The sequence below is a fragment of the Drosophila biarmipes genome, chromosome X, assembly GCF_025231255.1.
Source record: "Drosophila biarmipes strain raj3 chromosome X, RU_DBia_V1.1, whole genome shotgun sequence".
Classification (NCBI taxonomy): Eukaryota; Metazoa; Arthropoda; class Insecta; order Diptera; family Drosophilidae; genus Drosophila; species Drosophila biarmipes.
In genome coordinates this window covers 2,893,228-2,903,598 of record NC_066611.1, presented here as the reverse complement: position 1 = coordinate 2,903,598, position 10,371 = coordinate 2,893,228, and the positions used below count along the sequence as shown (strand labels likewise).

At 42.5% G+C, this 10,371-nt stretch overlaps 2 protein-coding genes across 2 annotated transcripts; both read right to left on the bottom strand.

Annotated features, from left to right (window-relative positions):
- Positions 1-6,283: 6,283 nt before the first annotated feature.
- On the bottom strand, positions 6,284-7,621 carry LOC108035762 (glutamic acid-rich protein-like). The gene is made up of 3 exons (XM_044093571.2): positions 7,563-7,621; positions 7,263-7,429; positions 6,284-7,205 (listed from the first exon to the last, which is right to left on the bottom strand). Exon 3 carries the CDS (start codon positions 7,173-7,175, stop codon positions 6,513-6,515), a length of 663 nt encoding a protein of 220 aa, XP_043949506.1. The 5' UTR covers positions 7,176-7,205; positions 7,263-7,429; positions 7,563-7,621; the 3' UTR covers positions 6,284-6,512.
- A 444-nt stretch (positions 7,622-8,065) lies between these two features.
- LOC108035748 (brain acid soluble protein 1-like) lies at positions 8,066-8,728 on the bottom strand. The gene has a single exon (XM_017111445.3). The coding sequence runs from the start codon at positions 8,726-8,728 to the stop codon at positions 8,066-8,068; it is 663 nt and encodes a 220-aa protein (XP_016966934.1).
- Positions 8,729-10,371: the final 1,643 nt, after the last annotated feature.

Here is a 10,371-nt window from a genome sequence, read left to right as displayed (position 1 = left end):
GACACCGCACCCACACACGGCTGCGGTTGCCGAATTCCTTTGGCCAAGGAGATTGGAGCTATCTGATTGAGCGCGAACAGCCCATGGCCCCGAAATGCCCTGCCTGCCTGAGTGCTTCCCTGTGTGTGATGATCTAAAACGGAAATCCTGTGGGCAGATAACTGTCATGCATTAGGGCTGACTGCCTGCCAACCCCCGGCCGGGCGGTGTCCTTGCTCGGCATCGCTTTTTTACCGCCCGCCTGCTTCGGTTTCGGTTTTGTTGGTTATTGAATTAGCCCAATAAACCAGAAAAACAAGACGAGCACACATCATCCCCGTCCCCCCACGTGCCCGAGTGAGGCGTCAAAATAACAGAGGAGAAACAGATTTCGGCACTCGCATTTCAGTGTCCAAAGGCTGCCAGGCAACTCATTAGGATGTTCCACCCCTCCGCCCCTGGAAATGGACGCTATTAGCGCCCCCATCCTCCACCCCACCACACACATACACTTAATTGGAACACCTTCTGTGGAGCGGGGGGCGTGGGTGGTTGCGTTTTGTCCTCCCGTCGCCGGCTGTACCTGTGCGCCAATTTGTTTGTTAGATCAAAGCACGGTACTAGGGTTTCCATTGTCAGTCAGCCAGGGGAGTCGGGGCTCCAAAACATAATTACATGGATGAGCAAGGGAGCCGGGAAATAGGAACTCAATTCGCAGAACAGAAACATTCGGGCTTTTCACTTTTATGGCAACCAAAAAAGGAAAACAAACCTAGTGCAGCGATGGAAAACACGTCGTAGAAGCACTCCTGCAGCGGAAATCACTGGGGTGTTGAAATAATACATGAAGGTGTCTAAAAGTACGCTACAATCGGCAATGACACATGGGTAACTGTGTACTCGATGTCTTTGTTAAAAGTAATTTTGTGTGAAAAGTAGGCAACAATATTTCCGTTAAAGGGCGACCTTTCTTTTTTCGTTGCATACTTTTAGACTCCTAAAATGTAATTTAAAAATGATTTCACTATAGTAGTAATTTTCGTGGCCCCCCAATAAGTTCTTATCCCATAGGTCCAACAGATTAATTTCAAAGTAACAATACTAATTTTTCTTTGCATACATCTGCATTTAGACATCTTATATATTAAAACATATTATTGAAGTCTCTGGAATACTTAACAGCCCCTGTTGATTCCGATTTTGGACATTCATGGTTAACAAAAGTCCTACAAATTAAATCCGAAATATAAGGGATTATTTCTTCCCCCTTTAGACACCAAACCAATATACATATATTAACAAAGTCTATGACATACCATCAGCTTACTTTATTCGGGTTTTGTTGCTTTAATGTCAACAAAAATCATTTTTGTTGAACTGTAGTGCTTTAATAAGTAAACTGTTGGAGAAGCAATTCTGCATCAGAAATCACTAGGGTGTTAAAATCACCTATAAATGTGTCTAAAAGTATGCTACACTACGTTAAAATTTTTTAAGAGTCCCATATATCAACTCCGCCTTATTCGTTGCCTACTTTTAGACACCCAATATACTTAAATACATTAACGGTTAGCGGTACACTTATAGACCCTGTTGATCCCAGCTGAGACTGCAACAAGTGCTCCTGCAGGACATCCCAGACCATCCCAACTGCGTCCGTGCGTTGCGGAAACAATTTTTATTTTGCCAGACAATTTGCTTACTTGGTGATTTCCTGCCCCCTGCGCCTGGGTAAATATTTCCGGTCTCTGACTTCTTTGCACAAGCTCTGTTTTGGTTCCTTTTCCTTCGGTTTCTTCCTCTTTGGGTCTTTCAATTTTCCTGAAACATAAAAACATCAAAATAAGGCGGAAATGGGAATTATGAGTGACCAATGTTTGTGCAAACTCGGGTCTTCTTGTGCCCATTCATAAGTAATCGAGTGCTGGGAATACTCCAAAATGTTGCCAGTCAAAGTCATTTAACAATAATAGCCTGCATATGAAATGGCCATGCAAATGTCACCGGAAGAGGGTGAGGGTGAGGAGAGGCGTTTAAACCCCGGTTCTCGACCAGATTTCGCCGAGGACGAGGGTCCCCAGTGGAGGGCGAGTCCCATAAATTGCAAATGGCCAAATACCGTTAAATGGGCGACGGCCACAGCGGGCTTCAGCGGAGGATGGGCCTTGGAAAGGGCTCGAAAGATAAACCCGACTAGACGGAAGGAGTTCCGTGAGAGGACAACACCTAGACCGGTGGGCAAGGAACACCCAAAAGGATGCCTTCGAAACGGAAATCTTTCGGGGTCAACTCTGATCCTTAGGCATGCTGTGGAGATCCTCACTAGGGTATCCCGCCATTCGCATCCCTTTCCCAGGCCGCGGATCCCTGGTGGCCACTCGGTTTTTCCCCTTTTTGTTTACGACGGCGGCGGCTACTTTTATTGCCTCCCAGCCGCCCCGTCCACCACTGACCACTGGCCACTGTCACACATGGCCGGAAATCGGCTGCGACACACTGCATGTGGCCAAACATTTGCATAAACTGCCAGCCAAGAGCCAAGAGCCCATTGCCCATGGCGCGATGTTCGATTTTCGATTTTTCCCACTGATTTTGGCCATTTTTCAGTGTCCGCCGCTGGGTTTGCGCCTGTTTTTCATCCTTTGCCCTTTTGGTTTGTTTCTGCAGTGCGACGCTCCCTTTTCCGGCTGGGCATGTTGTTTATGTGTTTATAGATTAATCGCTTTTTGGTTAAATGACTTCGATAGTCGCCGGCGCGCCGGCAAGGAGGGGTGACAATTTAAAGCGGGTCCCGAGTTTTGTTGCAAATTGCCGAGGCATCCACATCCCATCCGCATCCACGGCCCACTCACACACGGCACATGGCGGGAATTACTTGGCCCAAGCTCCATACTAATTTGGGCCAGTTCGTTATGGCTCGGAATGGGCCGTTTGGAGCTCGTCTAAACCAAGTGGCCAGGTCATTCGCAACAAATCTTGGCCCCGGGGCAACCCCAGTTGTTTGCCTGCCCCGGCACAATAAAGAATTAATCACAAACTGTGGCCGAAAACCGGAGCTCATTACGGTCCCGGGTAGCAAGGCCGTCTGGGTGGAGGCGGGCTGATGTGCTAATGTGCAATTTCGAAAGGTGCTTACGTTGTCAAGCAGTGTGAAGATGCGAAGATGCGGCCCATTCCCGGCCCGATTGCCGTTCGGGCCAATTGGCCATCTAGCCCCCGCATGAATCACGGGGAGTGGAGTGGCGCGGAGACAGCATATGGCGGGGATCGCTGCCTCCCGAGGCCAGGGGACTGGCTCCAAGGACTCCCGCTGGGAGCCGGCGAGGAAGGAACTGCAATTAATTCCCCAGCTTAGAATGAAATCTAATTGCTCGTTAGCGCACAGCCAGCAGCTCGATGTCCCTTTTTGTTTTTATATTTCGTTAACTGCTGATTACAGCAGTTGTTCGCTTGTTCAGTTGTTGCTTCTGCGGCGGGGCGGGAGGGCGAATGGGACACATCTTCTCCAGCGCTGCCGCCTCTCGGATCTCTATCTTCGAGTGCAAGTTTTATTTTCTTAATTTTTCGCCCGTTGTCTTGGCCCTTCGGCCCTCGTCCTGCCGGAATGTTTCCCAGCTGGTTCATAAAAAGAAATTAACGGCTCCATGCGCCCCCTGCCCCACCTGGGGCTGGGAATCGTTTAATGAGCTTGTAACCGTGTCCGAGCCCCAGCCCTTGGTCCTTCGAGCCGTGCTGACGATGCCGAAAAGTGTGCTGTGATATTTGTTTTCGCCGCCTGTGGGCTCCGTTTCCGTCGCGTCATGCGGTGGATATAATCGCATATCTGCACTTACTAAGCGAATTGCAACCCCATTGAGATGTGGTTCGCTAAATCGGTATAGAAAGAGAGAACGATGAATCTTTAATTCTTTTATAACTCTTTAATATATTTTTAAGGACACAAGACACGCGTTTTTGGCAGGTACGATAATAAAGTTAAACGACTATGATTTTTAAACAATTTTTAGACCTCAGCAGGGGGTGTGATGGAACATTGAAGGGAACTAGTCTCTCGCTTTTAAAGCTATGGGGTTGAAACCTTTTCAAGACTTTTCTCGGTGGAGGTGGCAAAATAATCGCTACAAACCACTGTATTCAATAGCTTAAATAGAATAATCAAAGAAGTGTTTTTTATTGTTTAATTTAGATTTGCTGTTTGTTGACATACTATCTTTAACTCTTTAAAATGTAATATTTTTAATGTTTCAGAATTTTTAATTCAATTTTTATACCCTTGCAGAGGGTATAATGATTTCAGTCAGAAGTTTGCAAGGCAGTGAAGGAGAGGTTTCCGACGTATAAAGTATATATATTCTATATATATACATATATATATAGATATATATCAGCGTCACAAGACGAGTCGATCTAGCCATGTCCGTCCGTCCGTCCGTTTCTACGCAAACTAGTCTCTCAGTTTTGAAGCTATCGGGCTAAAACTTTCCCAAAAGTCTTCTTTCTATTGCAGGTAGTATATAAGTCGGAACCAGCCGGATCGGACAACTATATCTTATAGCTCCCATAGGAACTAAAGGAAATAAATTTTATCAAAATCGGACGACTATATCACATAGCTCCCATAGGAACAATATTGAAAAATTATATCTTCATGTTTTTTAACAAATAACCTCCTACGCTTGTACTTTCTTAGTGGTTTCGAATTTTGAATTAAATTTTATCAAAATCGGACGACTATATCTATATGATATAGGAACCATCGGAAAATTAATAGGAAAACATGAAATAAAAATTATATCTCGTGTTTCTTAACATGTAACCTTATGAGCTTGAAAATAACATTTTTTAATTAGTTCTGAATTTCGAATTAAATTTTATTAAAATAGGACGACCCTATCATATAGTTTTCATAGGAATAATCGGATGATTGGTGGGAAATAATATGAAACAAAATATAGCTTTGGGGCTTTTTGATATTATCTTATAATATTGGGAATATAAATTGTAATATTTTTAAGAATTTCGAATTCAATTTAGTAAAATTATTGATTATTTTTTATAACTGCAAGGGTATACAAACTTCCGATTGCCGAAGTTAACTTCCCTTCTTGTTATAATACATATATGTAGATGTCATAGAAACGGATAAATAAGGGAAAGCACTTTTTTTTATTTTTTCAGGATAAAGACCAAAATTTTATAAAAATCTGACTACTAAATTAAAGGATCGCAAAATTAATGTTCAACAAAAAAGGAAACTAACTTGCCAAGCCAAATTCAGTATTTGGTGAGTACTGAAAAGTAGTTACAAAAATTTTTAAATTCTTTTGCATTTTAAATTACTAGACAATATGGTTCATATCGAACTTTCCATAAAAAAGTTAAAGGTAAGCAAAGGAATCATCGCTAGGTGGCACTGATTCGGGGTGTGCAATTTTGGAACCTTTCACTTTTCTGTTTGCATATTCCTAACTCGCTTTCCCCGTAGCTGACTGACGGGTATGTGATTATGTAGACGATTTTTGATAGTTAAGAATTATTTTTCTAGAAAAACTTTGAACTTGAATCTTCCGCGCAAACTACTGAACTACGGCAAACCAAGCATTGTATGTGAGTGGTGAAATGTAAATTCTACATGCAGAATAGTGTACCATTCACGTTTCAGGTTTCGGGATGAAAGCTTTCAAAAGTCTTAGGTCTATAGCAGGGATTTAATTGAATTAATAATATAAAGTAAGTCAAATAACTCTCAGACTAAGACATATTGCAAAATAATTTTCGGCTTGATAAAGTGATAACTATTTACCCATTATTTAGAACATAAATGAAACTTTAAAATCGTATATAATTATCAGAGCAAGTATTGACACTTTACAGCATAATTTTATGATTAACAAACTTTCAATGTTTCGTTCAGATAAAGTAAAGGAGCCAAGAACCCGATGGCCTTTACGACAACTTTATCTGGTCCTTAAATTTTTTCGGACAGAAAGCTGCCCGAGACTAGAAAACCTTTTCAGAACATAGAGTAAAATTTTATCAAATATAAACCCCTCTAAATAATATCAACTGTTGTGACGAAAAATGGTTTCAAGTTATTTAAATATTTATACTGGTTAACATTGACTCTTTCAGCCCGTTGTAGCAAAATGTTTAGGAACTGTGGACTTTTGAATAAGAAATGGTTTTCATCTCAATCAGTTTAATAGGACAAAAATTATCCCAGGTCGGTAACACAAAATGTGGAAATCCGAAAAATAATTTATGAGCCTAATTTCAAAAGAATTGCTTTCAATAACGGAAGATTTTATTCTCTTGATACCAATCCATCCGTATTTTTACTTTCACCGAGATTTCTCTTGATCTCGAGTTATTGAAAACATAAGCAGTTTTCAATTATTTTTTTGTTTTTGTTTATTGTTGTCGGTTTCGAATCAGTACGTTACTAAGCTCCCATTTGAAGGATTATTAGGGGTATGAGTCACACGCGATCGTCATAGGATTGAAGTGTCGCTGACCTGTGACTTGCGAGTGTGTTAGTATTCTAAGACCCATGGAGGTGAACTCTTCCGTAGCTCCTCATCTGTGCTGACCTCGTCCTCGTCCACGTCCACCTTTGCCCGTTTTTGCGGGATGGAGGCCTCGGCCACGGCGGCAGACTCGTCCGCCTTTCGCTTCAAGGCCTTGGCGACGTCAACAGCTGATGGAGCTGCTTCGATGCTCTCCTTCCTGGCCTCCTCCTTCTGGTCGTCGTCCGCGAACACCTCCTTCTGATCCTCAGTGGCGGGAGCAGCGTTTTCGGAGGTCAGCTTCTTACAAACGTCGTCCTCGGCCGGTGCCCCTGTCTCCTCGGCGGCAGACTCGTCCATCTTCCGCTTCAAGGCCTCGGCATCGGGAGCATCCGTTGAGTCCCCGTTGGCCTCCTCGGCGGCACTGCCAGCAGCTGGAGCTGCTTCGACGCTTTCCTCCTTGGCCTCCTCGGCGGCAGACTTCTCCTTCTGGTCTTCATCCGCGTACACCTCCTTCTGATCTTCGGTGGCGGGAGCAGCGTCCTCGGAGGTCAGCTTCTTACAATCGAAGGCTTCGGCCGGTGCTCCGTTCTCCTCGGTGGCAACTTCGTCCTTCTCCAGAGCACCGTCTTCCTGTGATGGAACCTTCTCGACGACGGGGGTCTCGTTTCCTGCATCCACATCAGCCATTTTATTGTTGGCGTTTTACTTTTCAAAAGCCTTGCGAGAAATACAGAGTTTTCAGTTGTCAAATTTGATGAATTTGTGCAAACTCACGCCGCCCTTTTTAAGTTTTCTAAGAAAATGGCTGGATTGCTGGAGGTTTTGCCGTTTAAGTGAGAACGTCCACACTAAAGGAGAAAAACGTATTGCTTCGCTTCGACCACGCTTTTTTCAGGGGTACCGAAACTACAGGGATGGATCACAAGCTCGGAAAACACTATCTAGGGATGGGAAGTGAGATGGTAATAGTGCGCTTTGACTACTAGCATATTTGTCGAGTATTCAAAAGTCATTAATGGTTGGGGTATAATAAATGTACTCATTACAATGAACTTAGATCTCACATTATCATACATTTTTAAAACAAAAATCCTTTTAACGAGAGGCTTTAACGTACAAAAGTCTTGATATCAAATTTGGTGACAAAAAATACTTGAAAATTGTTCAAAATAAAGACATTTTCAAAACTGTTTTGATGCAGGCATATCAAAATATTGTCTCAAAGTAAGAATCAGAATAGTTTTATGTTAAAGGTGCGATCGTAACGTAACAGGTGTTGGAATCAACTGTCGTTGCGGATTTACCAATTTCGAGGCCTTAAATAGTGGTTTCTTCGCACACCCAGAGATTTGCTTTTAAATCAAACTCTTATATACGAATTTTTAAATGTTAATATATTTTCATTTTCTTTCTCTTGTTGTGGTTGGTTCCTTAGTAAATACAGAGATAATCGCTATAAGACTAAGCTTCCATTTGAAGGGTTTTTAATGTGAATTGGTCATGCGAACGTCGTTGGATAGATGGCTCACTGCGGCTGTAGACTGTGAACAGTAGTTTGTGTGACTTGCGAGTGTGTGTTAGTATTCTAAAACCCATGGAGGTGAACTCTTCGGTAGATCCTCCTCTGTGCTGACCTCGTCCTCGTCCACGTCCACCTTTTCCCGTTTTTGCGGGGTGGAGGCCTCGGCCTCGGCCACGGCGGCAGACTCGTCCGCCTTTCGCTTCAAGGCCTCGGCGACGTCAACAGCTGCTGGTGCTGCTTCGATGCTCTCCTTCTTGGCCTCCTCCTTCTGGTCGTAGTCCGTGTACACCTCCTTATGATCCTCGGTGGCGGGAGCAGCGTCCTCGGAGGTCAGCTTCTTACAAATGACGTCCTCGGCCGGTGCCCCTTTCTCCCCGGCGGCAGACTCGTCCATCTTCCGCTTCAAGGCCTCGGCGTCGGGAGCATCCGTTGAGTCCCCGTTGGCCTCCTCGGCGGCGTTAGGAGCACCTGGAGCTGCTTCAACGCTCTCCTCCTTGGCGGCAGACTTCTCCTTCTGGTCTTCATCCGCGTACACCTCCTTCTGATCCTCGGCGGCGGGAGCACCGTCCTCGGAGGTCAGCTTCTTACAATCGACGGCTTCGGCCGGTGCTCCGTTCTCCTCGGTTGCAACTACGTCGTTCTCCAGAGCACCGACTTCCTGTGATGGAACCTTCTCGACGACGGGGGTCTCTTTCTCTTCAGCAGATACGTTAGCCATTTTTATTGTTTGCGTTTTATTTTCCAAAAGCCTTGCGAGAAATTCGAAGTTTAACACGTAGGTCTGGCTGATAGTTGACTGATATTTTGATTTGATTTTATGAATTTGTGCCAACTCACCCTGCCTCTTTTAAGTTTTCTAGCAAAGGCGCTGCATTGCTTGTGATTTTGTCGTATAAGTAAGAACGTCCACACTCAAGAAGAAAAACGTATTGTTTAGCTTCGACAACGCTTTTTCTCAGGGATACCGAAAATACAGGGCTGGTTTACAAGCTCGATGGTAATAGTGTGTTTGGACTACTAGCTTCTTCGTCGAATATTCCAAAGTCATTCATTATTTTAGTATAATTCATGTTCTTATTACTATAAATTCATGTTTTGAGTTCTAAAAACCACTCATAGTGGGATAAAAATTCCGCAAATTTTGTAACGAAAAATGCTTGCACATTCGTTTAAATAAATCTACAAATGTATGGTTGTATGTATACAAAATTATTACCTTTCATATTGGATACAATAATAAAAGAAAATTCTTAAAATAAATTAATTTTTTGGACTTTGAGGAGATTTTACTAAAATATATTAAATTATATACAAATTGCACTACAAAGTTGGAGATATATCTACTTAAAAACTAGTGTCGTGGAAAAAAATTCAGTAATATAATTGAAATAAATTTTAAGATTATTGCTCAGTCGACTGAAAAGGGTTCCACTCTTTATCGCTCAATATTTTCAAACTGTAATTTGTAAAATTTGAGGTATCTTCAGAGCTGTGTAGGTTGAAGTTTTAAAGAAATCGCTAGAACCAATTTTGAGAGAATGGGCCGAAAGCCTTTAGCACAACTTTAAATCTATTGTATATCAACAATTTGAGCATATTGTATTGCCTTTTTGGGCGGCAAATATCGTCCTTACCCCTAAATAAACGCTTTATTCCAAAAGTACGTAAAACAAACATTTTCTTTATTGATTTTCTTAGTACGCCAATAAAACCCCTTAAAACAAAGGGAAAAATATTTCCAATTAGGAAAGACCTAAAAACTTTGTTTTTGGAAGAACTTTCAGATGGATTTTAACAGATGAGAATAAAAAGGGGCTAATAACAAAGGACATTAAACATAACCAGGCACAAAGTTCAAATTTTTAAATTGTTTGCTTTTGCGCTTTCGTCGTTTATTCCCCCATACCAATATAAATTCTGCGGATTTATATTGTATACCCCTACAACCGCTCTCCAAGTGTGCTTCGTTACTACTATCCACACGGATATACTATACATTCTACATATGTTTTTTGTTTTTTACACCCTTACTGGGGGTACCGACCCCAAAAAGTATATATATTCTTGATCAGCGTCACTAGACAAGTTGATCTAGCCATGTCCGTCTGGCCGTCCGTTTCTACGCAAACTAGTCTCTCAGTTTTAAAGCTATCAGGCTGAAACTTTCCCAAAAGTCTTCTTTCTATTGCAGGTAGGTAAAAGTCGTTGTTTTTTCAACGCGGATTGTAGGAAAGACCAGCAGAAAGCCCCATATAGAATATACAGACCCTTTGGGAGAAGGAATGCATTCTGCCTATGAACAATAGATTTTCCAATATTCTCTATTCCCGTACACGTGGTATTTTTTATTTCAGAATAAAA

Excerpts from the sequence above, each read along its gene's own strand:
- LOC108035762 (XM_044093571.2), bottom strand. The coding sequence starts at position 7,175 with ATGGCTGATGTGGATGCAGGAAACGAGACCCCCGTCGTCGAGAAGGTT.
- LOC108035748 (XM_017111445.3), bottom strand. The coding sequence starts at position 8,728 with ATGGCTAACGTATCTGCTGAAGAGAAAGAGACCCCCGTCGTCGAGAAG.